We start from the raw sequence: 27,588 nt of genomic DNA, 5'->3' as shown, positions 1-27,588 counted from the left end.
GTCTGGGTCCAAATTTCCCCTTTCTAGAAGGATGCTACTCATTGGATTACGGCTCATCCTATTCCAGTATGCCTTCATCTTCACTAATTACATCTGTGATGACCTATTGGGTGAGTTGTATGATGTGTGCGTAATGCAGTAAATCTCAGTAAAGCTTATACTAAAAAAGAAAGAACTAGGCAGGGTGGTGGTACTGGTGGGCTGAAAACTGATGCAATGTATAGGGACAGGCTCTGGGTTTCTCCTTGTGGTAGGACCATCAGAAGAAGAGGACAACAGGTAGACACTCCCTTTTGCTGCCGACACCCGGTGACCACGGGACACCCAGGGCCAGGGGTCTGGAGGCAGCTGGACACACAGGTTTGGTTGCAGAAGGGAGGGCCAGCCTGGTGCTGCAGACTTACAAACCATGAACCCTGAAAGTGGCCGGGCAGAAAAGGGTTGAGATCCAGTCTCCATAACACCAACCACCAAGCTTACAAGTCGGAGGAACCATTGAGGGAGGCTAGGAAGGGTGCTGGGAGGGAGATGGGGAGCCCAGAGGAGGGATCAAGGAGGGTGAGCTCTGAGAAGCATCTGCTGACTTTAGTGACAAAGAGATCCTTAGTGCCACCCTGCAGAAGCCCTTCTGACAGAGGGCATGAGGACACAGGCTGGGCTGGGGCCAGAGGGGGAGTGAGGCCATGAGAAGCATTTCTGTGATGCTCACCTTATAACCTTTTGGGGACAGGGGCTGGGGGCCGGGGCTCCTAGAGCCAGCCACTGCTCCCCATTTTTAAAATTTGAGTTCCTTACTGATACTTTTGTTAATCCTTGTGAACTTTTTATTTTAAATTTAATAACTGAGATGTTATGTACTGTCATGCAAAGGGGCACAGAGACACCATCAGTGCCACACAGTGCAGACATAATAAAATAGGATTTATTGGGGGAAACTAGCAGCAGAACAGGAGCAGAGAAGTAGGGAACGGCCCCTCTAAGATGTCGCTGTCTGCAGAGGGGGCCAGCTTCCAGAAGAGGGATCTGCCCCATGCACTTTACTCTGTGACAGTGACGGGGCTAGGGACATCTCTTTGGCTCTGGAATCGTGGAGGAAGTAGACTTAGGAGGGGAACACTTCTGGAGTTCAGTGGCTGAGTGGCAGTGGGGCCACCCAAGGCGACAGCAGTATTCAAATTCATGTCTATTTTGGCGTCCTCAGTCTGAGCAACACAAAACATCCGTCTTCTAAGGTCAAGGCAGGTGAAGGGAGAGTATACCAGCCCTTCAACGTGAATGTCCAGGACGGAAGAAGTCTGTGTCTTCCTCTGATCCTTCTGGCACCACACCCCAACTTCTGGGCACCTAGAACCCAGCCACGGTGATGGTTGGGGGACATGGGACTAGGGAAGTCACTGGCCCTGCAGAGGCCCTACTACGGAGGCCGCAGAGCAGGCAGACGGTGCAGGCTCTGCAGGTAGCAATGGCTGCACTCTGCTTCTCAGTGGGCACCTCAGGCCTGTGAGTTTCCCCTTCCTCTGGGGACTGAGCGAAACGCCATTTTCTAACTATGTGGCGCTGACATCTGTGGAGTATGTGGCTTTGCGATGGCCAGCTGTTGATGCATAGGGGATGCAGACACACACACCAGCTCTACACCATGAGATATAAAATAAGGTTTATTGAGGGAAATGGATAAGCAGAGGGACAGTAGGGTGCATCTGAGGTGTCACTGTCCTACAGCTAGATGGCAGGCTCCATGGCCAGCTTGCCAGGAGAGAAGGGAGCCTGACGTGTACGCTTCTTCTACAATTATAGGGTGGGGGCAAGGAGCTTTGAGGTTGGTTGAGGACGAGGCCGTGGTAGCAGGCAGCAGCCTGTGGAGTTCCTGGGGCCCGTGAGCCTGCTTCTCCTGGACCTGCCAGACCAGACTGGAGAAAGGGACGCGCCTCCACTGCCATCCGGGTCTCCCTCTCCTCCTGCATCAGATGAATGCGGGTGACCTAGGACATGGCTGGCCTCAGCCAGGTAGTCTGCCCAGTGCTGGCTTCCACTGCCAGGAACGACACCTGCCGTGGGGATGCTGGACACTGGGTTTAATTTTATTAGGAAAACAGTGAAGGAAACAAAGTCCGAAAGACTGTGTAGTGGGGCCTCTGGTTTGGCCTGCTCTGTTACTATGAGGGATGGCCATGCCCCAGCAGCTGGTGGCCAAGGGGCACAAAGGTCCATCTGGCACCTGTCCAGACAACACCTAGGCAGCTGGAGCTATGCAGCTCAGCTCAGCTCCAAGAAGGAAGAACTTCCCTAAACATGCCCTGGCCAAAGCCGGGCCACACCCAATCCGAAAGTCCTTGGCAAAGACGAGTGCTCTGAAAACAGATGGGTGTTTGTGGCTTTGGGCGGGGGGCAGAGCAGGGAAGAGTGACTTTGTCAAAAGATGCTTCTTCAGATCTTTCGGAGTTCAGTCCTTCCCCACATCACGCACACCTGTAAGCTGCCAGGTCTCTGCAAGACGCCAGCTCCCAGTGCTCTTCTTTGCCTACAGGAAGATACCATCAGCAAAGATACCATCAGAGTATTCTTCCTGGGAGGCCTCTTGAGGAAGTGTGAAGATCATTGATGCTTTGAAAGAGTGAAAGAGAGCTTCTGTCCAGCGACAGCTAACCAGGTGGGAAATGCCGGGATCCTGCGTGGACACAAAGCATCCATGACGCTGGCGACACATGTGGTTCCTCTGCTGGAGTCGGGGAGGAGATTGGCCTCATTGGGACTCTCCGTCAGGTTTTACGGTATCTTTGACCTTCCTGATTACAAAGAAACACATATTAATTATAAAAATCCAAACACAGTGGAAATAGATAACATAGAAAGTTAAGGATTCCTGTAAAACTTTCCTCTAGAGAAAACCAACCACCAGATCATTTTTATACACACACACTCGTATACATACAGCTTATCAACTCCTTTAAAACATGAAATTGCTCCATTGCCATATAATTTGGGAATTCCCAGCTTTCTACATCAGCATGTCCTGGGAGGAAACACCAACACTCCTGAGAAGTCCCACCTCCTGCTCCAGAAGTCGCTGGGCCTGTTCAAGATTCTTTGTCAAGAAACACAGAGTTCTCCTGTATTACTGTGATGGGTTTAGAACATGTTTGCAAATTTGAGCCTAATTCCTCTCCCTAGGGTGTTGGCTGGAAGGGTGTTGGCTGGACGTGGTGACTAGCTTCTAAGGAACAGAGTAAAGCAGGAGTGAAGGGGTGTGACAACAGACATAAGGTCAGTGTGGCTTCCTTTCTTCTCTGTTTATTTTTAACTGCTTTATTGACCTGTAATTCACAAACCACAGGGTTCAGCCATGTAAAGAGCAAAATTTGAGGGTTTTAGTGTAGTATATTCACAGAGTTGTGCATCGATCACCACAATCACTTTTAGAACATTTTCACTACCCCCAAAGTCCTCTACCTCCTCTTACATTTTTGGGAAGAGTTTGTAAAGAACTGGTGTTAATTAATTCTTCTTTAAATGTTTGTTAGAAGTTACCGATGAAGTCATTCATCTGGGCCTGGGCTTTTCTTTGTGGGAAGTTTTAAAATTCCTAATTCAATCTCTTGTTATAGGTCTGTTCAAATTGGTAGCTTGTCTTTCTAGGAATTTTTTTCATTTCAGCAAAGTTAGTTAATTTGTTGGCATGCTGTTATTCCTAGTATTTCCTTATAAACCTTTTTTTCCTGTGAGGTAGGTAGTAATGTCTCCTCTTTCGTTCTTGATTGTAATAATTTGAGTCTTCTTTACTTTTTTTTTTTTAAGATTTTATTGGGGAAGGAGAACAGGACTTTATTGGGGAGCAGTGTGTACTTCCAGGCCTTTTTTCCAAGTCAAGTTATTGTCCTTTCAATCTTAGTTGTGGAGGGCGCAGCTCAGCTCCAGGTCCAGTAGCCGTTTCTAGTTGCAGGGGGCACAGCCCACCATCCCTTGCGGGAGTCGAACCGGCAACTTTGTGGTTGAGAAGACACACTCCAACCAACTGAGCCATTAAGGTGCCGTGTTCAATCTTAGTTGCAGGGGGCGCTGCCCACCATCCCTTGCGGGACTCGAGTTGCTGAACCGGCAAACTTGTGGTTGAGAACCCACTGGCCCATGTGGGAATCGAACCGGCAGCCTTCAGATTTAGGAGCATGGAGCTCTAACCACCTGAGCCACCGGGCCAGCCCGAGTCTTCTTTACTTTTAAAAAATGTTTTTGGGTCAATCTAATTAAAGGTTTGTCCATTTTGTTGATCCTTTCAAAGAACCAACATTTGCTTTTGTTAATTTTCTCTTCTCTATTTAATTAATTTTTAATCTTTATCTTTTCCTTCCTTCTACTTGCTTTAGTTTACTTTTTTCTTTTTCTAGAGTCTTAACATGTATATTTAAGTTATTGATTTGAGATCTTCTTTTTTAATGTTTAAGTATTTACAGCTATACATGTCCCTCTAAGCACTACTTGGCTGTATCCCATAAGTTTTGATATGCTGTATCTCCATTTTGTTCATTTCAATGTATTTTCTAATTTCCTTTGGGATTTCTCCTTTGAGTCATTGGTTATTTAGGAGAGTGTTGTTTAATTTTTACATGTTTGTGAGTTTCCCAAATTTCTTTCTGTTACTGATTTCTGGTTTCATTCTACTGTGATCAGATAAGACTTTGTATAATTTTAATCCTTTTAAATTTATGGAGTTTTGTTTTATGGCCTAAATATGATTGATCCTGGAGAATGTTCCACGTGTGCTTGAGAAGAATATGGAATCTGCTGTTGTTGGCAATTTTTTTGCTCTGCTCTCTCTCTCGGATTACTCGTTTGGGGGAAGATAGCTGTCATGTCTGAGGATGCTCAAGCAGCCCTAAGGAGGGGGTCCATGTGGTGAGGAACCGAGTCCTCCAGCCCATTGCCTTGGGAGTGAATGGGCTATTTTGGAAGTAGTTTCTTCAGCCCCACTCAAGCCTTCAGAGGACTGCAACCCCAACTGACATCTTTTCTTCAACCTCAGGAGGGACCCTGAGCCAGAACCACCCTGCCTAACCACTCCTGAAATCTTGGCCCACTGAAACTGTGGGAGACAGTAAATATTTGTCCTTTTAAGCCACTAAGTTTTGGGGTAATTTGTGACACAGCATTAGATAACTAATACAATTAATTACCCATTAATCTGCTGGCTTTCAGGAGAACAAGTCTTGAAGCACAGTTCAACTTTAGGCACAAGTTTGATCTTTTCTGAGGAAAAAAAAATTGAAAACATGGATTAATAATTCTTTTCTTGTGGAAACTTCTAGAGCCAATGGTACACACCTTGTAATGATGACCTCAAGGCCTTGAGGATAAAGAAAACCGGGTAGAATGATGTTGATTTGGGGAGTCATTGGGAAGCCCCAAACTATCTGTGCCTGGTAAAATAAGCTACTTGAGATCCTAAGCGTCAGTCTGCAGCCCTTGTCATCAAACTGGGAATCAACCAGCTATCAAAGATGCTCCACCCTTTACCAGGCCAAAGGCATCCGACAACTTCCATTTCCTATTTAAGCCAAACTGTGGCTTTCTCAAGGAAATCTTTTTTTGTTTTAGGCAGAAATTAAGTTTCTTCTGGTTGTTTTATACAGGTTGGGTTCATTTCTGTACTTTAGAAGATGTGGCCTTTAACATTTGCATGAATTGGTATGAGACACACAATGCTGTCTAAAGACTGGTTTTATATTCTGTTTATGTGATGGGAACCCACTTCAGGTCAATACAGTTAATTATTTGCAAAACTTTACATGCGTGTGTACCTATCCATATGCACACACATTGGTAAATTCTTCTGGCTGGTCTATATTGTTCATCAGATTTTCAAAAGAGATGACAATCCATAGTGAGTTAAGACCTCTTAAAATAAAAAAGAAAATGGTAGTTTATTTTTAAGGATGGGACAAATTTAGGTGGGTTTTCAGGTTCAGGAGGAGCCAGTAGAGAGGACAGATAGAAGACTCTGGAGAGGCAGAAAGGCCACGGCACAGAGCTCCCCAGATGGTGCTTGTCCCCCGAGGTACCTGAACCTTGGGCTGGCTGAGACCAAGATCCCACAGCTCTTTTGTACCCCACCGCTGCCTCCCATCCCGGTCTGTACCTGTGTCCTCCTGCTGGGTTGTGCTGGGGAGCCGCTCCCGCTGCCTCAGGGCCTCCAGGCTGGCCAGGTCGGGCAGGTGGCAGTGGCCACGCATCACGGTCACCTGCTGGCCCTGGGTGATGGCCCGGCTGCGGCAGCCCAGTCGGGCCTGGTCGCGGCACATCCAGTACACCTTCTCTCCAGCAGCCTTCTCCTTTCTGTAGAGGAAGGACTCATACACCAGGAACCTCCCCCCGAGGGAAGTTCTCAGGAACTCCAGAGGCTGGAGGGTTCCTGGAAGGAACGCAAAGCTGTGAGTGGGGTGCGTGGGTTAGGCCCTGGAAGCAGAGGATGGAGCCTGGGCGCCAGCGATAGAGACTGTTTTCTTTGTCCAGCTCGCCTGCAACGGCCAGGAAACTGTGATCCATTCCCTACTGAAGGATTCACTCTGGTCCTTGCCCTCTACCCCTGCCTGTGCTACAGGGCCCTGGGGACTAAAGCCAAGGTCACCAGCCCAGGGCCCACAGCTCTGATACCCTCGAGGAAAGAATGGCTGTCTCTAAGGTCTTTGCCTGGGGCAGCTAGCCCTGCAGCTGCCCAAACCCCAAGTTTCCTGCAGGCCTCTCCTGACTTGGTAGGGACTCCAAATTTGCTGGCAAGTGCCCTAGGGCAGGGGCTGGGCTGGGGCATTCTGGGAGGCCTATGGCTGGTCTGGACCTTTTGCACCAGGGGATTCCCAGCTCCCTGTCCACCCTCCCCTTGGCCAGCTGGCAACCAGTCAACTCTCTCTCTTGAGACTTTTAAGAACCTTAACTGGAATGCAATGTTGGGTTTGGGATGGCCATAGAGAACTGGGTGGGTGGGGCGGGGATGGAGAGGAGACAGAGAAAAACAGACATGAAAGAGACCCAGAGAGGAAACACGGAGGGTTCCCAAGTTCCAGGCACACTGCCCCATAAATGGGTACTGAGCACTTCCTGCAGCTGCCGATAATGCCACCCCAGTCACCACCCCCTTTTCTCCAGCAGTCTGAGTGGGTTTCTCCTGCTGACAGCCCATCCCAGACTGGGACGAGTGCCATGAGTGTCCTCAGTGACCTCTGCCCTCAGGGAGCTCACAGCCCAGGTGGACACACTGATGTGAAAGGCTGGAGCCCACTGGACATGGGCCATGGATGGAAGGTCCCAGCAGGCAGCTCCCGGCCTGTGTTCAGGGGTGGGCCTGGGGGGCTGCCAGGCCAGCAGGGAGACCAGGGCCCAGCGCCTGCCCACACCTGAGCCTTCCCTCTGGGCCTGGCTGGGGAACTGCTCGCGCTGCCTCAGGGCCTCCAGGCCCCCAAGGTCGGGTGGGTGGCAGTGTTTACGCATCACCATCACCCTCTGGCCCTGGGTGATGGCCCGGCTGCGGCAGCCCATGCGGGCCTGGTCCCGGCACGTCCAGTACACCTTCTCGCCAGCGGCCTTCTCCCGCCTGTAGAGGAAGGACTCGTGCACCAGGAAGCTGCCTCCCAGAGGGGTCCTCAGGAACTCAGGGCCTCCTGGGGAGAAATGGGGGAGGCGGTTAGGGGTGGGAAAGCCTGGAGTGCAAACCTTGGAGCAGAACAGTGAGGTGGGTGGGGGCCCTGTTCTCACAGCCAGAGCAGCATGGCTCCTGGAGTGACCCCCATGGCCCCCGCCTCATGCTGAACCCACCTCCTTACAGCAAGATGGCCCTGGAGCCCAGGACACAGATCCCCCAGCCCCAAAGCCAGCCTAGCCTGAGCTCCTGAGGGCTCCTTTCCTGAGTCTGGAGGGAAGGGAGGCAGGAGACTTGTGAGGTAGAGGCCCCTGAAGGAGGAGGGCTGTTCCCCCCTTCATGGTGCCTTCATGAAGGTGGCGTCTTTGCTACATCCACTTGCTTATCCCAGGTGCCTGCAACGGGGCGCACACAGGCGGCCACATGTCCCTCTTGAGATGGGGAAATAAGTGACAGCTCCTCTGGGGGACAAGCAATCGGGAGTAAAATGGGTGTTGTGTTCAGTGACTTGTGTGCAGCGAGCAACGGGCTATAGAAGTGTAGACGCCCCTGGCAGCCGGGCTGAGTGGGGATTTGACCCAAGGGCAGCAGGAGGAGGCAAGCAGTGGTGTGGGCCATGTCTTGGACTTGTTGAGAGGGAAGTGGCTGCACCTTTCTGCCCAGAGGACCCCCTTCTCTCCGTCCAGGCACAAGGACCACACAGAGGAGCTGGAGACAGACTGAGGCGTGTGTTGGCGCAGCAGAAGCCACGGGCGTGAGAACACCCTGAAGAGCGTGGGGATCAGGTGGGGCCATCTGGCTGTAGAATCTAGCTCGGTGACCTCGGGCCATGTTTCTGCTTCTCCTGAACCCAATGAAAGGAAAATGTCCCCTGAGGAATGATGAAGGTACAGAGCACCAGGCCAGAGATTTGGAGAGGAGAGTCAGCCCGGCAGAGATGCCGACAGAATGGTAGAGACTGGGATGGGGGAGGACGTGTGGTCACAGACTCCGCAAACCAGCCTGTAGGGGAAGCCATTGAGAACAGTGGAGGCCAGTGGCCGAGTGTGGCAGGCCGCAGGTCCCTCTGAAGGTGGGGTCCAGGGCAGCCCTCCACAGGGGGCCTGCGTGTGGGTTGTTTGTAGGAAGAGCAATGAGAGAAGGATGTCTGCACCTGGGGGAGGAAGAGTCTTCGGGGTGGGGGAGGAGGAAGTGGACGTCTTCATCTGGAACGTGCTACCTGCTCATTTTCCCTGCTCAAGTCCCAGAATGCCTGCAGCCAGGCTGATACCACTCTGGGAGGTTCCCGTGGGCACTGACCAGCCCAGGTACTGAGACATGGCCCTAAAATTCCAAGCCAAGACCCATCGGATGTGTAGGATCAGTCTTCAGAAAGCTGGAGGTCATTCAAGAACAGAGACCCGATAACCAGGGAAGGAGGATTTACAACCTGGAGCTCCACAGACAGCCAGGCTCTCCATCAAGACACCTTCAGACGCGTGTGGTCTCAACGGTGTGGCCTCCAGGGATTCTTGCTCGGGGAGTGACTAGAGGAGAGACTTTGCAAGATACAGCAAGAGAAACAGAGCCCAGAGACATGGGTTCCAGCCAGGGGATCCTGGGGAGATGCGGAAGCGGATGGGAGCAAAGCCTGGAGCTGTCCGCGGCTGCGCTGACCCGATGTGTGACGAAGAGAAGCGGGCACACACACCACCAGGCCAACAAATAAAGTGGCTACTGGACTGCCCAGAAAACTGCCCAGAAAACAAAGAGCTGTGTGAGTAAGAAACAATTGCAGTGTATTCCCAGCTCAGCCATGAGCAGATTTATGTAATAAAACCAAAAAAACTGCAGTGACTGCAATGAGAGAATGGGGACAGCGGGTAACAGCTGAAGCTTTACTTTCTCGATCATTGTAAGTCAACAAGAGATTAAACCAGTTGGTAGAGGTAGAAGCACGTTTTAAGAAACAAGGGCAGCCGATACCCGAAGAAACAAGGGAAGGAGCTCAGAGTGGTTATTTGGGATGGGTGTTGGGGTGGGGATGGGGCGGAGCTTCCATACGCCTTGTAGCTTCGTCTTCACGTACACAGAAGTTACATGGAAATGGAATAAAGAGAGTCAGAAGGAAACAAAATCAGAGATCTCAAGTTTGAGAGAATTTTGGGCCAAAAAGACTAAGGTGACGCAGATCACTCAGTAAATGATAGGATTAGGACCCCTGAAGGGAGGCAGGTGTCTCGTGGACATGAATGAAGAGCCGGGTAAGTAGAAAAGGCTGGGCTGAAGCTGTTCTTCTTAGCAAGATGATCACAGGATCATTTATGTGATTGTGACCTTGAGAGTCCAAACAGGTCCTGTGGGGCTGACCAAGCAGACAAAGAGGAAAAGAGAGGGGCTGTGACCCTCCTTTAGGGACGGTGATAAATATTTATGGAGAAGAGCTGGAGGAGAGAAGTAGCTGACTGATCACATGAAAATATCACCCTCCGTCCTTCAACCACTTGGTCTGTAGGACGTGCTTGTTACTAGGCACTGTATTATCTACTCACAGAGAAAAATGAGAAACTTGCCATGTCCAATTCACTTCTCCCTTTATGAACCTATAAATTCTTAAGCAAAGAAGGGAGGAGGAGGAGGAAAGGGAGCCTGGGTTGATCGTGTGCTGCAGAGATTTCGGGTCAGCTCGCGCTGGTCTGAGCAGGAGGGTGAGGCCGTCCAGAGTCCGGTCAGGGAATGTGGTGAGGTGGGTGAGGAGGAGGCAAGGGAAGGGAAGAGTGAGAGGAGAGGGCTGTAACTCCTCCCAGAGTGTTCCCAGGAAGGAAGGGGAGGGTGCTTGCTGGGGTACATGGGGTCAAGAGGGAAAGGCTGGCTGGCTGGGTCTCCAAGCCTACTCGTCTGTCCTACCTGAACTCTCCCTCTGGGTCGACTCAGGGCGTTTCTCCCGCTGCCTCAGTGCCTCCAGGCCGCCAAGGTCGGGTGGGTGGCAGTGGCCACGCATCACGGTCACCCGCTGGCCCTGGGTGATGGCCCGGCTGCGGCAGCCCATGCGGGCCTGGTCCCGGCACGTCCAGTACACCTTCTCGCCGGCAGCCTTCTCCCGCCTGTAGAGGAAGGACTCGTGCACCAAGAAGCTGCCTCCCAGAGGGGTCCTCAGGAACTCAGGGCCTCCTGGGGAGAAACGGGCCAGGCCTAATGCCACCCCCTCCGTCCTCCCAGGCCCTCAGGAAGTGAGACTTTGAGGCCCCTTCCCCACTTGGTCTCCCTCTGGTCAGTGGGTATGGAAGACTTACCCACGTCCTCATCCTGGTCCTCGGTGGGGGACCCCTGCAGGGCCTGGGGCTTTGCGCGTTTTCTGGGCCGGGGCCTGGTGAGAGTCAGGGTACCCGGCCCTCTGCGGTAGAGCAAGCTGTCCACACCTTGGAGCAGCTTGTCCACTTGGCCCCCGGGGCCACCCGGCCTGGCCTTCAGTGTCGCCATGGCTTTCTCCTGCTGCCGCCGAGCCTGTAGGGCCTCCATGTCGGGTGGATGGCAGTGGCCACGCATCACGGTCACCCGCTCGCCTTGGGTGATGGCTCGGCTGCGGCAGCCGTGCAGCACATGGTCCCGGCACGTCCAGTACACCTTGTCCCCCACAGCCTTTTCCCGTTTGTACAGGAACGACTCATGTACCAGGAAGCTGCCCCCATAGCAGGTCCTCAGGAACTCCAGGGATGGGCGCTGTCCTGGAGGAGGAACCGGGCAGTCACGCTGGCCGAGGGGAGGCCAGGCGCTGTGACTACCGGTAGTAGAACACGTGGCCAGGCATGCACAGTCCAAATGCATCCTACTGACCTTCCCCGCCCCCCACCCAGAGACCCAAGGGGCACGTGTGTTTCCTCGCCTGGTGGTCAGTGAGGCCACGTCCAAGGTCACACACCTGGAAGGGCCAAGCTGGCTCTGACTCCACGGACTACATGCACAGTCACTCCTGGCCATACTTTTTCATAGGGTTTGTTTGAAAATTTTATCTAATTTTTGAGTAATACATGCATGTGCCATAAAATACAAATGGTACCAAAAGATACACAGTGTAAAACAAGTCCCTCTGCCTCGTCCTGTCCCAGTGGCTGCCTTAAACCCTTGAGTCCTTGAATCCTTTCCAGGTCCGAAGGCACTCAGCTTTGGGACCAGGCCCACCTCCCAGTTACTGGTAATAAAAACCGCACGAACATTCCATCTACCAGTTACTCAGTACCACTGCACTGCGCCAGTGCTGAGCACTTCCCACGAGTCAAATGCCAAATTCCCTGACACCTAGGCTATCACCCCTCTTAGGATAAAGCTCCTGAAACCCCAGAAGTTCAGCAAATGTTCTGAGGTTACCCAACTACATGAGGTAGGGCTGGAACTTGAGCTTGGGACCCAAAGCTCAAGACTCTCCCACCAGGCTGACCTTCCCAAACTTCATGGGTTACCAGAATCATCTGGAGCCAGTTCCAATTCATGTTTCTGGACCCCACACCAGAACCTGCGGCATTGGAAAATTCCAGAAGAACCCAGAACCCCTGGTTCAGTTGTTCTAGTTCTATCCCATGGGCTTAAGGATTGCTGGGACATGCTGATATTTTTAAAAGTCATTTTGATTTGGAGCGCATTTGAAAAACCATGTGGGACCTTACATTTCCATAATATTTGGGCAAAGGGCCTGCCCGCCCCAGGGTGGAGCCGGGGTGGAAGGCACTCACCAATGCCGAGTGTTGGGCGTTTCTTCGGAGGCAAACTCAGCAGCGCCAGTGTTCGCAGTCCCTCATCCTCCTCTGGGGGGGGCTTGCTCAGCACCAGCCCAGGGGCAGGCTCCGGCTCCTCAGGGCACAGCCATGGGCCCACTCCCTCGAGTGGCTCCTCTACCGGGCCTCCAGGGCCCGCGGGACCCCCCAAGCCTTCCGGCAGGGCTGGGCTAGGCAGCTTCTGTCGCTGGCGCCGGGCCTCCAGGCCCTCCTCATCAGGCGGGTGGCAGTGGTCCCGCATCACCGTGGCCCGTAGGCCTCGGGTGATGGCCCGGCCCCGGCAGCCCAGCTCGGTGTGCTGTCGGCACTTCCAATACACCTTGTCACCCACAGCCTTCTCCTGCTTGTACAGGAAGGACTCAAGTACCAGGAGGCGGCCCCCGAATGGGGTCCTCAGGAACTCCAGGGGCTTGGGGGCTGCTGAGGGCAAGGAGAGGGCCGAGTTAGCTGACGTGGAGCAAACTTGCGGCCAGGGACATAAACGGGAGCGATGGGGGTGGACACAGATGAGGATTGTCACATCAGCCTAGGACAAGGTCAAATTAGAGACGAGGCTTGGCTCAGAGCAGAGATGGAACAGCCAAGGTCACCCCGCTTGAAAGATGGGTGCACAGGGGCCAAACATGAGCATGCAGGGCCAGGGCTAGCAGGCCTGGAACTCACCTGTGTCTGCCTTGCCGCGTCTCTGCTCAGGGGCCTGGGATCTTTGCTGGACTGTCCCTCCCTGCTCTTCCACCGGCAGGATCTGGAGGGTCCTGGCCAGGGTGTCAGGGCCAGATATCTCCAGGGACATGACACAGTGCATTCCTTTGGGTTGGCAGCCCAACCCATCCCCATTTTCGGTGGAGGCTGATAGCAGGACCAGATTGGAGAATTCCTTGGGCTTCATGGGGACAACATCTGTGCCCGTCTCAGGGGACTCAGAGGATGGCTCCTGGCCGGCCTTCACATTCTCGCCCTCCTGCTCACTTGGCTCAGGCAGGGGCATTTCGGGACCAATAGCCTGTCCCCAAGGCCACACTCAGGCCCCAGCAGATGGATTTCTCCTCCTCCTCCCTGGCAACGAACCTGGCAGTCCAGGGCTCTGTCCTGGGAGAGGAGGCAAGACCCCGTTAGTGAAGAAGCCCTAGGGCCTGAGGCTTAGGAGAATGGATCTGGGTGCAGGTCGGGCAGATGGGGCACCAGGCTGGGCGAGGCCCTGAACGGAGCTGGAGAACGCTGGGCCTGTGCTTCTGCTTCTGTTCAGCCAATTCCTCTCTTGGCAGCCTTGGGTACGTTACCTGTCCCCCATCCAAACCTCACTTTCCTTGGATGCAAAATGTGCCAAATATAGGGTTCTCGGGGGCTAATGGGGGACTAAGGTACTGATAACTGTGGGTTACTATGAATCGAGGCCCCTGGGTACTGAATACGGGGCCAAGGGTTTCACAGGTTTTTCCATTAAACTTCCAGCCCCATGTTATGAAAATCCATCATTCTTATTGACCCAGTTTACAGATGAGGACACAGATACGCCACGAAGCGGCAGAGCTGGGAGTCCAGTCAAGGTAGAACCAGAGCCCATCCCCACATGACACGTGGTGTACCTGGTCCAGGATAACAGTCACTGGTGCTCCTGAGGACCAAGCATCTGAGACAGGCACTGGGGACAGGAGCTGAGGTCACTGACTCTCTCAGAACGCCCTGTGTCCTTCATCCTGACACCGCAGACCACAGAAGGGAAGGCTGGCCCTGGGAGGTGGGATTCTGGATTCACATCTAGACCCAGCTCCCATCCCAGAGGCCTCCACCCCTCACTGCACCCCATGCCTCAGCTCTCAGGAGATGCCAGGGCCCCATGAAGGCAGTGACGTTGTGCCTGAGCTGCTCCTGGCACTGCCTCAGCTGGGCCGGGACAGGCCATGGAGGAGTCTGGAGAATCCTCAGTCACTGAGGGCTTTCTGGCTCCTGCCATGGAGAAGCAGAAAGGCCGGACTATCGGGGCCAGACCTGGAGACATGGGTCCAGGGGTATCCGTGTGGGGTGGTCTTTGTTAGGCTAGGAGCAGAAACCGCCTTAGGTCTAGAGAAACTGCCTGGAATGTGCTGAATAGAAACCATCTCATCTTAGAAGCCATCCTGTCTTGCTCCCTGCTTCCTTGTACCTGCTGGCTTGTATTTTTCGCACAGGAGCCCATGATCAACGGACCTGAACATTCCCGGACAACGGCATGGAAACCAGGGTATGGAGCAAGAGGACACAGCCACAGCCCGAAACCCTCAGTTGCAATGAACAATGCAACGAGAAGCCCCTGAAGCATGGACGAGGAGCGGCCTTGTATACCACCCCCTCCCCACACACCCTTTAAACCTCCATACCTCTCTTTCTCAGAGAGGTTTTGGTCTTTTCTAACCTGACCTCCCGCTGCTCAAATACACCAAATAAATTCTAATACACCAGTTTTGGTCTCCCGTGACTCATTCCTGGGGCCGCGCCTAACAGTCTTTCTGTCTTCTTGGGGGACTGGGTGGTGGGTGGTGTCCTGCGGGGCGGCCTGCGGGGTCTCTGCTCCTGCTCCCCACATAAGAACGCAGGACATGGTGAGGCCAAAAAGGAACACCCACGGAGCCATAGGTAGGGGAATCATACCACTATAGTCTGACAGGAGGCTGGATTCACACGGCGTGTGAACTGCTGTCCACTTTTCTGCCAACCGACCGACTGGACTCTCCTTGACTCCCCAACGTAGCCGGGGCAGTTATTATTAGTGGCCAATGGCTCAGTGGTTACAGCTGACGGCCAACTAGCCACAACGGATGGCCATCTACTCCCCGAGCCAGCACCTTTCCACGTGAGGCCGAGAGCCTGGAAACTGCTCTCTGGGGCTCTGTCCCCACACGTGGATTGTGGGGTCTTTCCCACAGTAATAGCCCAGAAACAAGCCTGGCAGCCTCCCCTCACATTTCAGTGTCCCCACTGCGAGCTGTCACCCCATCCCAAGTCCTGCAGTCCACTTCCTCCTGGTTCCCTATTGCCACTCCTAAGCTCCCTGGTGTGGGGCCCATGTTCAGCTCCCCAAGGCCTGGTCAGCCCAAGTGTGGGCCCCAGGGTCCCCACGTGGCCAACACCGTCCCCCGCTACACGCTCGCCTCGGGCAGCAGTGAAACCACGTCCTGAGAGGAGAGACCCAACGAAATCTCCTGAGAGGAGAGTCCCAGCTAGGTAGCGGGACATCTGGTTGGGAGCCTGGGGCTGTCCTCCCACGTCCTTGTCCCGGTCCAGCTCCCGGTCAAGCCAACCCCTGCTCCTCCCATGCGGTCCTTCCTGGTCTTGCCCATCCTGTCCCACAGGGTGGCGGGGCGGGGACCCGGGGGATATGGGGACCGGTAGCAGCAAGACACCGCCGCCGGAGCCTCTCGGGGCTCTGGGCAGGAAAGGGTTACGGCTGAGCCCCGCCCCCACCCCTCTCGCTGATTAGCCCCAGGGCACATCCCTCGGCCTGCAGCCCGCCCCACTGGCTCGCAGGCTCCGTGGTCCCAGGATGAAAGAAAGCGGCGGGTCCCAGACCCCGCGTCCTTACCACGCCCCCCAAGCTGTCCGCACTTCTTCCCTCCCTGCGGCTTTCACCGAAAGGGCACAGAGAAGCCGGCTCCCCCTTCCACACAAAGCCTTTCAGACAACTCAGGCCACCCAAAGCAGTGCGGTCACTGTCTAACCAGCATGCACTTTTCTACAGGACAGTCGGTCCCCGCCACGCAGGTGGACAGAAGTGGAGGCTGCAGGGACCCCCACACACCAACAGCCTCAGCCTCAGACTGTCTGACGCCGAAGCCCGGCCTCCTCCAGGCCAGCGGGGTTCGGCACGACCAGGCATGACCAACCATGACCAGCGGGGGTCAGCATGGCAAAGAACCCCCCCCACGTTCCCGTGGAACTGTACTTGGAGTCATGGGTCCCCAAGTCGGGCGACATTGCCATCCTCTCAACTAAAACTGCTGTTTAAATTCAAGACCCATGTGCCTCAAAGGATACAGAAAAAGTTCCAGTTCCACAAAAGACGAACTACGACTGACCACCCACCATCTGTGGAAGGGCCTGGGTATTGCAATGGACTAGAATTTGGATTCGATTGACAGTTCCCTTCTCAATTATTAAAAGGCCTTAAAGTATCAATTGTTTAATGACCACATCTCCATAAAGTATGCAGCAGGCCCCTTTGCACTGTTGTCTTTAATCTAGACTGGCCTCCAGCCCAGACTGGTCACTTGCTATGTGACTTGTTGAGCGTGGCAGAAACACGCTGTGGGGATTTGGAAATCCTTGCCCTCAGGGGACATGGTCCTGAGACTGCCAGGAAAGGAAGCTGTGTGAGAGGCCACATGCAGGGGACAGAGGCACTGCCAGGCATGGAGGAAAGCCATCTCGCACTTTCCAGCCCAGCAGACCCTCCAGCTGTGTGTAGCCACATGAAGGAGCCCAAGGAAACCAGCAGAGGGACAGCCCTATGGAACCCTGATCAATGATATACTACAGTTATTTTAAGCCAGTAAAATCCCGGACCATTTGTTATGCAGCAGCAGCAACTGCTATTCTTGGCAAGTGACTGAACTTTGGCATTCTTGCTTTTTGATGGACGGAATAATACTCATGGTTGTGAAATATCCGACATCAAAGTACTTTTGAACTCCAGGGGTCATGTTACACAAATGTTAAACCCCTCAGATAATCATGTTTAAAAGGCTGGTAATCCAGTGAGAGGAACAAAAATATTAAGTATAAAGGATAGAAAATGAGAATTATGTTTAAAAAGTCTGTAATATGAAATAAGCCAGTCGCAAAAGGGCAAATGCTGTATGATTCCACTTATATGATGTAGTTAGAGTGATCAAATTCATAGAGACAGAAAGTCAAATGGTGGTTGCCAGGCGCCGGGGGAAAGGGGGCAGGGAGTTGTGCAATGGATACGGCGTGTCAGTTTGGGATGATGAAAAAATGGATGGTGGTAATGGCTGCACAACAATGTGAATGTATTTAATGCCACTGAACTGTACACTTAGAAATGATTAAAGTTGTACATTTTTGTGTATATTTTACCACACACGCAAAAAGGAAATCTGTAACAAACTATATATAGTAATACCCCATTTACCTAACATCAGCGATGAAGAAGGTTCTCCAAAAAATGCAGATTTCTTTCTTTCTTTCTTTTTTTTTTAAGGAGGACGCAGCTCACAGGGGCCCATGCGGGGATGAAACCAGCAACCTTGGTGTCATTAGCACCACGCTCCAACCAACTGAGCTAACCACCCCCCCCCAAAAAAAAAGCAGATTTCTGATTAAAGTTATCTCTCCATGATTCAGAATTTTACAATTTTTATCTGTTTCACAATTTACCCATTGGAGATAAATATCTTCATAAGCTCTTAATCTGTCTGGATAAAGAAGGCATACATATTTTATCCTAATTTGGAAAATGAAGTGTCTCCATCCATTTCTCTTCGCACATCTCCCTTTCCCAAGGGGGGCCCTTTCTCCACCATCCATGTCCTGCTCTCTCTGGTCACCAAACCTCTCTGAGTGTGCTGGTTCTTTGCATTTAGACCATTAGGTTCTTAGGTCTCCTGTATCCTAAAACAAAACCTACCAACACCCCCTCCTTCAACTTTGCAAGAACAGCCCACATCCCCTCTTTCTCACCCTGGCCTTCTGGCAGCTTTCCCTCAACTCTGCAGACACCACTCTCCTCTTTGGGTCCATAAACCATGCTCTCCCTCTGCAACACCTGCTCAGGCTTGTATGTGGTCTATACAATGGAATTTATTCAGCAAAAGAAAGGAATGAAGTTCTGACACACGCTACAATGTGGATGTACCTTGAAAACTCGATGCTCCGTGAAAGAAGCCAGTATGTATGATTCATTCATATGAAACGTCCAGAATAGACAAATCCATTGAGACAGAAAACACATTAGTGGCTGCACGGGACTGGGGGGAAGGAGATTAGGGGGTGACGCTAAGGAATGTGAGGGTTCTTTTTGGGGTAATAATGAAAATGTAAAATTGATTATGGTGATGGTTGCACAACTCTGAACACACTAAAAACATTGAGCTATACACTTTAGATGGGGGAATTGTATGGTATGTAAATCATATTTCACTAAAGATGTTTTTAAAAGTCCTTATAGGTATGACTCAGGTCCCCAGGGTCACTTGGATGAAAACCAGTTTTCTACACCATAAGCAGGCTTCTCTCTCCTGGGCTTGGTTTCCTCATCAAAGGAGAGGGGTGCAGTGAATTATATATTGAGATATTTTGTAAGTTGCTAACATTATACTGTAAAAACTACATAGAAAACATTTTTAAAATGTTAAGAACAAAACACTAGTAAATCATCCATAATCCTGTCACTGGAATGCACAGCTCTTTCCATTCTTATAGTTGTGCCTTTAACGTACTTTATTTTCTGTTGCACACACATTGTGTTTGATATGTTGTTTGCAATTTATTCTACGTTAGAGTGGGAAGCCCCACCTGCAGACCAGATAGAGCCCCTGTTAAGGACCAAAGCATTACATAACGTAGGCCCGTAAGACTCACGAAAACACTAATCTAAGTCCTCAGCAGCAATACTCTAGAAGGCCACAAGATGACGATGTTGCTCCTTAAAATAAACACATGGCAGGTTTGGTAAAAATTAAATGCACTGCACAATGTTTCCAAAACAAGAATTTGGGAATTTGAACGTGTCACAAAAATAATTCAAGAAGAATTCCCAAAATTCAGCAAAGACTATCTTTTCTAAGCTAAGTTTTTTTTAATTTATTTTTTAAAAAGACCAAAGTATTACTTGGACACAGCTAGCCCTCAATACACTTTCCTTTTCTTCTATCTTTTTTTGATTCTGGTCATATTTTTTATTTATTGACTAATTTTATTTTATGTATTTGCGACGTAAAAAAAAATCCTTAAATAACTAGGAAGAAATATCTCAAAATGTTCAAAGTATAGTGATTGTTCAAAGTTAAGTATAGTGATTAATTTTTTTCCTTACATTTCTCTTGCTTTTTTCAAAATTGTTTACAATGTGCATAAACTCCTTTTACAGTGGGGAAATATTAAATGCTCTAAAGATATAAACTGTATCTCCTTGCTTGGTATTTTTTTCTTTAATTCAGTAACTCTCAGGAAAAGCAGGGAACATTTCTATGTGATATGATGTCATACAAGGACCTAAAGAGTAATATAAACGAAAGAACAGAGAAATGAACAAAAATCAAGTATAATATACTAAAGTCCCTGTTGTGGGACTTGTATAGCCTCAAAGATATTTCCTCTAAGATATTTATTAATTACAAAGGGAAAGACAGTCACTTGACAGTGGAGAAATCCTCCAGACACCCCCTTAAATGATCAAGGTCAACTTTACCAGTAAAAAGACACCAACTCCATGACCTCCTTGATAAGAGGCACTGAGAAGGACACAACGTTATTTCTGTGATATTCCTGCCCAAAATGGGCACCCCCATTCTAATATAAACCACATGAAGGGACACTCTACAAAGCAACTGACCAAAACACTTCAAAACTTTCAAGGTCATTGAGGACAAGGAAAGGCAGAGGCCCTGTCACAGACTGGAGGAGACTAAGGAGACACGACAACTAAATGCAACGTGGGATCCCGGAATAGAAAAAGGATGCTGGGAAACATGGGTGAAATCTGAGTAAGGTCAGTAGTTTACGTTAATAGTATTGAACTGATATTGATTTCCTGGATTTGATCGCTGTATGTTAGGGAAGATATAGACACTCGGGGAGACTGGGTATGTGGGAATTCTTTGTACTATTTTTGCAATTTTTAAAAAGTCTAAAATCAACTAAAAAGAAAAGGTTTTTGAAAACCCAAGTTTCAAACTTAAATACACAATGGAAGTTGACAGAGAAAAGTAGTGACTCAGAGACCTCTTGGGTTGAAGGCGGGGGGAGAGAGAAAACGAACCATACTGTTTGTTCTCCAGCTGGGACCTGAGCTGGGAACAAACATCCTATGACATCAGCCCATACCTCCCACACCATAACCCAACAATCTCCCTTCCAAGTGTCATCATCAACCCTGCTCTCCTTCTGGGGAAACTGAGGCTAGCATGTAAAGTGAGTGGTCCAGGACTGCATAGCTATAGAGAGCCAGGACTTGAACCCAGGCCCAGCTGGTCCAGAGCTAATGGGGTGCCTCCCTCTGCCCTGAGCAGCTGAGGCTTAAAGTGAAAAATGCAGTTACAGAAAAAAACTGAGGCAGAGCTGCAGCCAGGCTTTCAGAGTAAGTTGTCACCTGCATTAATGTGTCCCTATGAACCAGTTATTTCTGTAGTTTATCATAGTGGCTTCCAGCTGATCTGGCCAGTGAGGGGCACCATGGGAGACTAGAGGGTGGAGGAAGGAAGATGTCCCCATAGTTGCCTGCCTGGCGAGGCCCCACCGGTGCTGTCTGCTCCAGCTCTGCAGTCTCCCGCCTGCTGCCCTGGATCCCCAGCATGGCTGTGGTGGCTGCATCTGTCCACCGCTAATCTCTGGGGTACTCACATTTCGTGTTTGGCTTCTCAGTTCTTCCACCACCAGGGAGAGCAATGAAATACCCAGCTGAAATCTTATAGTGGTTTCTGTCAAGTGATACGTCTTTCAAGAGTCTAAAGGACTGTGATTTACCAAATAGCAGCTATGTGCCCGGCACTTCTCTAAGCACTCGGCGTGCGTTATTTCATTTTATCTTCCAAATAACCTCATCAGTTAGAGTCTACCGTTCTTTCATATTACAGAGGAGGAACATAAGGCTTAATCTTAGGTCCCCGAGACCAAGAGCCAGGTCAATAAAGGACCGAGTTAGCATTCAAACCTCCTGAGTCCGCCTTCAGGGCCTAAACTCTGAAAATAAGTTAAAACAGTTCAGACCATAGGTATCAGTGGGTTAAAACTGGTGATTCTCAGTCAGGGTGATTTGTCCCCCAGGCAACATTGCGCAATGTCCGAAGACATTCTTGGTTGTCACAACTGGGGGGTGGGGCATGGGTAGGGGCCAAAGAAGCTGCTCAACATGCCACAGTGCCCAGGGCAGCCTCTCCACGCCTCCACACCACCCTCCCTCTGCCCCCACCCCAGGATCTGGTTTAAAATGCCAACAGTGCAACGGTTGAGAAATCCTGCTTAAGACCGGTGTTTAAAAAATGAAATAGAGGGGCAGCCGGTTGGCTCAGTTGGTTAGAGCGCAGTGCTCATAACACCAACGTCACTGGTTCGATTCCCACACAGGCCAGCGAGCTGCGCCCTCTGCAACTAGAATGAAGTCAATCAGCTGCTGCTCAGCTCCTGGGTGGCCAGATGGCTCAGTTGGTTGGAGCGCGTTCTCTCAACCATAAGGTTGTTGGTTTGACTCCCACAAGGGATGATGGGCTGCGCCCGCTGCAACTAAGATTGAACATGGCACCTTGAGCTGAGCTGCCACTGAGCTCCCGGATGGCTCAGTTGGTTGGAGCGCGAGTTCTCAACCACAAGGTTGCCAGTTCGACTCCCGCAATGGATGGTGGGCTGCACCCCCTGCAACTAGCAACTAGCAACTGCCAACTGGCAACTGAACCTGGAGCTGAGCTGCGCCCTCCACAACTAAGACTGAAAGGACAACTTGAAGCTGAGCTGCGCCCTCCACAACTAAGAATGAAAGGACAACAACTTGACTTGGAAAAAGGGCCTGGAAGTACACACTGTTCCCCAATAAAGTCCTGTTCCCCTTCCCCAATAAAATCTTTAAAAAAAAGAAAATAATATATGTTAAAAAAAAAAAAAAGAAAACAGTGACTCCACAACTAGATGGACAACAATGACTTGACTTGGAAAAACAATATTTCCCAATAAAAATTTTTTTAAATAATTTACTAAAATAGAAAGAGTGCCTCTAAGAGGTTAATTATACAGTTTTCATGAAATTTTTATTTCAACAATTTGTATAATTACGATCTCCTTAAGAATTACCCTGCGGCATGTGACAAAAATGCAGGTGTCTGGATTTCCCACCCAAAATTCTGGACAGGAATTCAAGAATATGGATTTTTGATAAGTACCCTATGAGGCTCTGGTGCTGGTAGACCATGGACTGTGCTTTGAGAAATACTGGAATACTTGCCCTTAAGAAACAGGTGGCCCGCAGCTAAGTGACCAACTGGGGAGGGATCTCAGATTTTCTTTGTGCCAGGCACCACGTGAAGTGTTTCACATCCGTTGTCTCATTTAAATCTGTCACATTGTATAGGTTCCCTTGTTAATGGGTTAAATAAAATCATTACCATGTGTTTATTTTATATCAGCGGGAAAGTCATGATTTCATAGTTTTTTGTAAAGATCCTATAATAATTTAATAAGTTTCAGACACCTTGGGTTATTTTGGAGACCTGAAGAAGAGAGGAAGTTGCCCAAATTTATTAGTACTGGTGAAATGTGGTGGAGACAGCTACCTGGGGATGGCTTCTGTACCTCAGGAGAGCAAATTCTAGACTTTTAAAAATCCAGTCTGAGATTCCTTACAAAGACTTCCAGGAAAGCAAACTCAAGAGGGCTTATGTGGTGAATTAACACACTTGCTGCCCCTAAGAAAATGACCAGGCCAAATCTAATGAGACCAGCCTTATTTCGTGATAAAAAAAATATCTTTCATTGAGATTATGAGACTGTAAGGAAAATTTGTTCTACAATGGAAAACTGCATTGTGTAGAATATACCCTTCCAGGTTATATGATTCTAGCCTTTTGTTGCCTTTGAGCTATTTTTACAACTCTGTGTACTGTAGAGAATAATGAGAACTAAAAACTGAGAATAGTGCAAAATAATCTAGTCTACGGACAATAAACTCTCTCTCTCCAGGTAAATAAATATAGACATGTAAATGATTCTCCCCACAGTGGAAGAAGCCAGTTTTGCCTCCATCTGCACATTCATTTCAATATTCCTGATCTATAGTCTTCTAGAATCTTCTTTGTGTTCTCTTGTAAACTGGTTGAAGATCTTATTGGTTCCTTGATTAATAAGTGGAGTAAAAGCTTTCACCCATGTTCATTTTATATCTGTATGAAAGAGTTTTATTTCCTTTGTTTTGGTCTAAGGCTCTGCTTTTCAAATTGCCCTTATCATTGGTTCTATTGTCTTTGGGTTCTAGCAATTTAAAAAAATTACATAGCCTATACCAATCTGCACTGCATGCAACAAAAGTGAGTATCACCATATGAAACTTGTTAAACATGTGTATATTTATTCTAAGTGGATTTAAATTTTTCACTTTGAATGGTCATTGTTTTAAGGTAAATCTTGGGCCCTAATGAGTTTATTTTGTAACATTCCATTTTTACTCAATAAAGACTTATTGAGTGTCTGGAGTGTTTTTAAGTCAGGCAGATGTAAACGGAAAGTTCAAGAGCTTCACAGTTTATGGTTCACCGCTCTCTTGGCCTCTCTCCCATCCCCAAAATTGAGGTACAGAGCAATTTGAGTGCAGCACTCAGACTGCCTGCTCATAGTGCTGTCCTGCTGGTGGTCACAAAGGGCTCAGTGTAAACCCAACACCCAAGAGACACACAATATCATGAACTGTTAGGTGTCTCTCAGACACCCTGGGTCCAAGCCCTCATCGGTAAGGTCTTGAAAGGCAGAGCCTGGCTTGGCAGCTGATGGCAGATTAACAGAATTACCTTCATACACGAGAGCAACCACCACCATCGTCAGCTGCCAACGCCTGGGTCCTCAGAGCTGGCTTGCTGGGTGGAAGACCTGGGGCAAAACCCATCACTTCTCTGGGCTGGTTTCACCTGTGAAACAGAAAAAGTAGCAAATGAGATACCGTATGTGAAATTCTATAAACTGTAAATCATCACACAAGAACAAGGAATTTTTTGTCCAGGCCCCACCAGGGGTCCTGAGTAGTGTAAGGGGAGAAGAGAAGGTCCTGATATTTGACAAAACTCCTGGATGATACCAATTGCTGTCCCCCTACCGTCCCCCACTACTGAGCTATGTGGGTTAGAGGTGCACACTGACTGGCCCGTGAACCCCCCATGATTATATGCACAGCCTCTGAGTGTGCATACAGGCCATTATTCCCGGGAGAGCTTGAAGGTGGCGGTGATAAAGATCAAGAACTGCTATTCTACAGCAGGGCTTCTCAGCCTCAGCACCTCTGGCACATTGCACCAGATAATTTTTGTTGTGGGGGCTGTCCTGGGCAACGATGTTTAACAGCATCTGTGACCTCTGTCTGCTAGATTCCAGGAGCACCCCCAAGTCCTGACAACCAACTTTGTGAATGTCCCCTGAGAACCACTGCTCTAAAACAACTTAGAGCTGCAGAGGCTCCAGAAAGGGAGATTCCAGCCAATGGCACTCACGGCCCCCAAACCCTCAATTCTCCACCAGAATCCTAACTATTTTTACTCCTCCCTTACCGGGACTAATGTGTTCTCAACTCTCATTCTCTCTACACCTGATCCGGCCATCTTCTACGCTTTCCACTGCACATTACCTCAGAGCTTCATCCCCACTGCCTCCTTAATGGTTTTCCCCTCTAGCTTCCGTCTTCCAATTCTCCCTACGTAGTGCAGTGGTGAGTGTTAATCTTCCTTAAGTTCTACTTTAATCATTTCTCTCTCCAGTAAAAATCGTCTCCATCTGTGTCCACAATCTAGCCCTAACCTCACACACTATCTCTTCCCCCAGGCTAACTAGGGGCTTATCGGAAGAGGAACACGAGAAACCTGATTGAATCAAACCAGAAAATTCAAATCAAGTTCTGGAAATGGTTTTGGCTCTGAAATGCAGAAATGTCGAAATAATAAAAATATACCCTTTTGAAGGTTACACGTGATTCTCTGATTATCGGAGCTCAGCATCCTCCAAAGGCAAGGAATAAAGGAAGAGAAAGACTGATGGTTAAAGCAAGTGTTTCCAACTATGGTCACACCCATTAGCTCCTGAAATCAATTTCATGGGTTAGCAGTAGTCTTCGAGTGGAAAGAATAGACTAGAATAGACTAGAAGAATAGAAGCAGAGTACGAGTATATGGGGATGCATCATGTGAGGTTAAGGTAATATCTCCCTTTAAACTTATCTTTCAGTAATCTATATCTACAGGCACAGGGTTTGCATGTAATATATATTTCTCAGGGTAAGTTGGAAAAAAAAAGTTTGAAAGTCACAGCGGGCAATCGACATAATCAGAAGTAAAAGGAGGGGTGTAACAACAGCAAAAAGTGCAAGGTCACTGGGACCTCCGGAGACGCAAAGATGGGACCAGGCTGGGGTGGGTGAGAGGGTGGGGACAGTACGCGATGGGGCGGACACCGCCAGGGGTGACGGGCTAATGTGGGGCTCCCTGGGGTGTTAGGGCTCAGTCCCACCGTTGGGTGGATTGGGGGAAGGAGGGGCCAAGAGAAAGGAGGCGAATCCCGGGTGAAAGACAAGGAGGCGGCCTGAGCACCGTGACGCAGAGCTCAGGGACAACCCTCCCCCTAGCTTCAGCAGCCCTTGGGAACCCCGGAAGAACCTGGCCGGGGGTGCGTCCAAGCCATGGACCCGCGACCCCACCCGACCCGCTGGGGCCCGTCCTCACCGGGCACCGGCCGGGCGGCGACGGCAGCGGGGCCCTCCCTCTCCGGCGACCGAGCGGCGGCAGTTCCTTTGGCCTCCGCCGCTACAGCCACAGGCGTCAACCTGGCGGCCAAGGCCCCTCAGGCCACCGCAACCCGGACTCCCGTTCCCCGCCCCCACTTGCTCTCTCGGGAACGAGCCCGTGCCCGCGCGCGCTGTCCCGAAGGGTTGTCGGGAGCGCGCGCCATTCCGCGGGGGAGCACGCCTCTGGGAACGCCTAAGCGGGCTCCTGGTGAGCATGCGCAGCAGAGCCCACTTTTGGGGGTAACTCCGCTTCTCCGGGTCTTCCCAGCGCTGTGCCCAGCTGGCGACCCAACCAATCGGCGTGGGAGGCGGGGCTAGGGCTCGCAAAAGACACCTGGAAAGCCCAGGATTGGGTGGCGGCGTCCGGGAGCCGAGCCTAGTAGTACCTGTGGCTTGGACCCGGGGTCCTGCTCCGGGAGCTCTAAGACAAGTGGGTGGGGGGCTCAACTGGGACCCCCAGAATTCCCCCAGGATTTGACTTCGTGCTCACAAAACGAGAGCATTTGTTTAAATGCGTCCTTAGGCCCGTCACAGCAGAAGGAAATTTCTTACGTACCTCATGGATACCTTCAAATGACCCCACCCCAAGCTGGGCCAATTTGAGATTCAAAATAAATAGTGATAATAGATTATAACTTTGAATAAAATAATCCATGACATGATACTGATGGAAATAAGCAAATGGGGGGCGAAAGGAAAGCTCTTCCTTATTGTAGGAAGCCAAATAAAAAATATATTATGAGCTTATGATTGCCTTCATAATTTAGTTATGTTCCTGTTGGACGCTTCGTTTCTAAATCTCGCTATTATGAATATTGCTGCTGTGGCTGGCTTCATTCCTAACACTTGGTGAATCTGGGTGAAGAATATATAGAAATCCTTTGTACACTTCTTGCAACTTTGCTGTAGGTGTGAAATTATGTCGAAATAAACCGTCAAACAAAAGTATCTGTCCCTTTGCATTCCAGGAAGGAAAGCATCTTTTTCGCATCGGTCCAGCATCATTGGTCCAGCACTCGCCCATCGGTCCCGCCCTGGTTCATCCGCCCAGCTGTTGCCCTTCTCACAGCCAATGGACACTTGGCATTCTGCGACCTCGGAGCTGCTTTCTTGGACACTTGGCACGTGACGGCCGGAAACTCAGGGGCCCCGGGCACTAAGTGCCTGCAGGTCTCCGGGGTGTCCCGCCTCCCCTCCCGCACCGCGCTCCCGGACCTCGCTCAACGCGACCGTACCCAGCTCCGCGGGATCCCGAGCCCCGGTTCTTCTGACTGCGCGTCCTCGGCGTTTGTAGAGTGATGACGCTGCTCCTCTTTAGGAAACGTCATGTTCTCCGGTCACCCCTCTCTCCTGCCTCCCTCCTGTCGCTCTAAAATTGATGCTAGAAGCGCTCCCTGGCTCGGGGCAGGTGCAGGCCCAGGTCCCATGGGGCCCTCCTGCCCTGAGCCTCTGGCCTGCTCCTGGTTTCCATATCCTCCGCTCCTCCGAGTCCTCTCCTTCTCAGCCTTTTTTTTTTTTAATTTATTGAGGTGACAATT

The 27,588-nt window shown here is 50.3% G+C and overlaps 1 protein-coding gene across 4 annotated transcripts; it reads right to left on the bottom strand.

The window, feature by feature from the left end:
* Positions 1-1,640: 1,640 nt before the first annotated feature.
* On the bottom strand, positions 1,641-26,309 carry FLYWCH1 (FLYWCH-type zinc finger 1). 4 transcript variants are annotated; one of them, XM_033101454.1, is made up of 10 exons: positions 25,989-26,309; positions 24,075-24,191; positions 13,036-13,461; positions 12,331-12,789; positions 10,897-11,328; positions 10,511-10,774; positions 7,383-7,646; positions 6,131-6,403; positions 5,169-5,241; positions 1,641-2,786 (listed from the first exon to the last, which is right to left on the bottom strand). In XM_033101454.1, exons 3-10 carry the CDS (start codon positions 13,358-13,360, stop codon positions 2,744-2,746), a joined length of 2,133 nt encoding a protein of 710 aa, XP_032957345.1. In that variant the 5' UTR covers positions 13,361-13,461; positions 24,075-24,191; positions 25,989-26,309; the 3' UTR covers positions 1,641-2,743. The 4 variants fall into 4 exon arrangements, with proteins under 4 accessions (XP_032957345.1, XP_032957343.1, XP_032957344.1 ...); XM_033101452.1 differs by having other exon boundaries at positions 12,331-12,792; positions 25,989-26,308; XM_033101453.1 differs by lacking the exons at positions 24,075-24,191; positions 25,989-26,309 and adding an exon at positions 13,959-14,058 and having other exon boundaries at positions 12,331-12,792.
* Between the last annotated feature and the right edge of the window lie 1,279 nt (positions 26,310-27,588).

This window comes from Rhinolophus ferrumequinum, assembly GCF_004115265.2.
Source record: "Rhinolophus ferrumequinum isolate MPI-CBG mRhiFer1 chromosome 15 unlocalized genomic scaffold, mRhiFer1_v1.p scaffold_54_arrow_ctg1_1, whole genome shotgun sequence".
Lineage (NCBI taxonomy): Eukaryota > Metazoa > Chordata > Mammalia > Chiroptera > Rhinolophidae > Rhinolophus > Rhinolophus ferrumequinum.
This window is presented reverse-complemented; position numbering and strand designations above follow the sequence as displayed.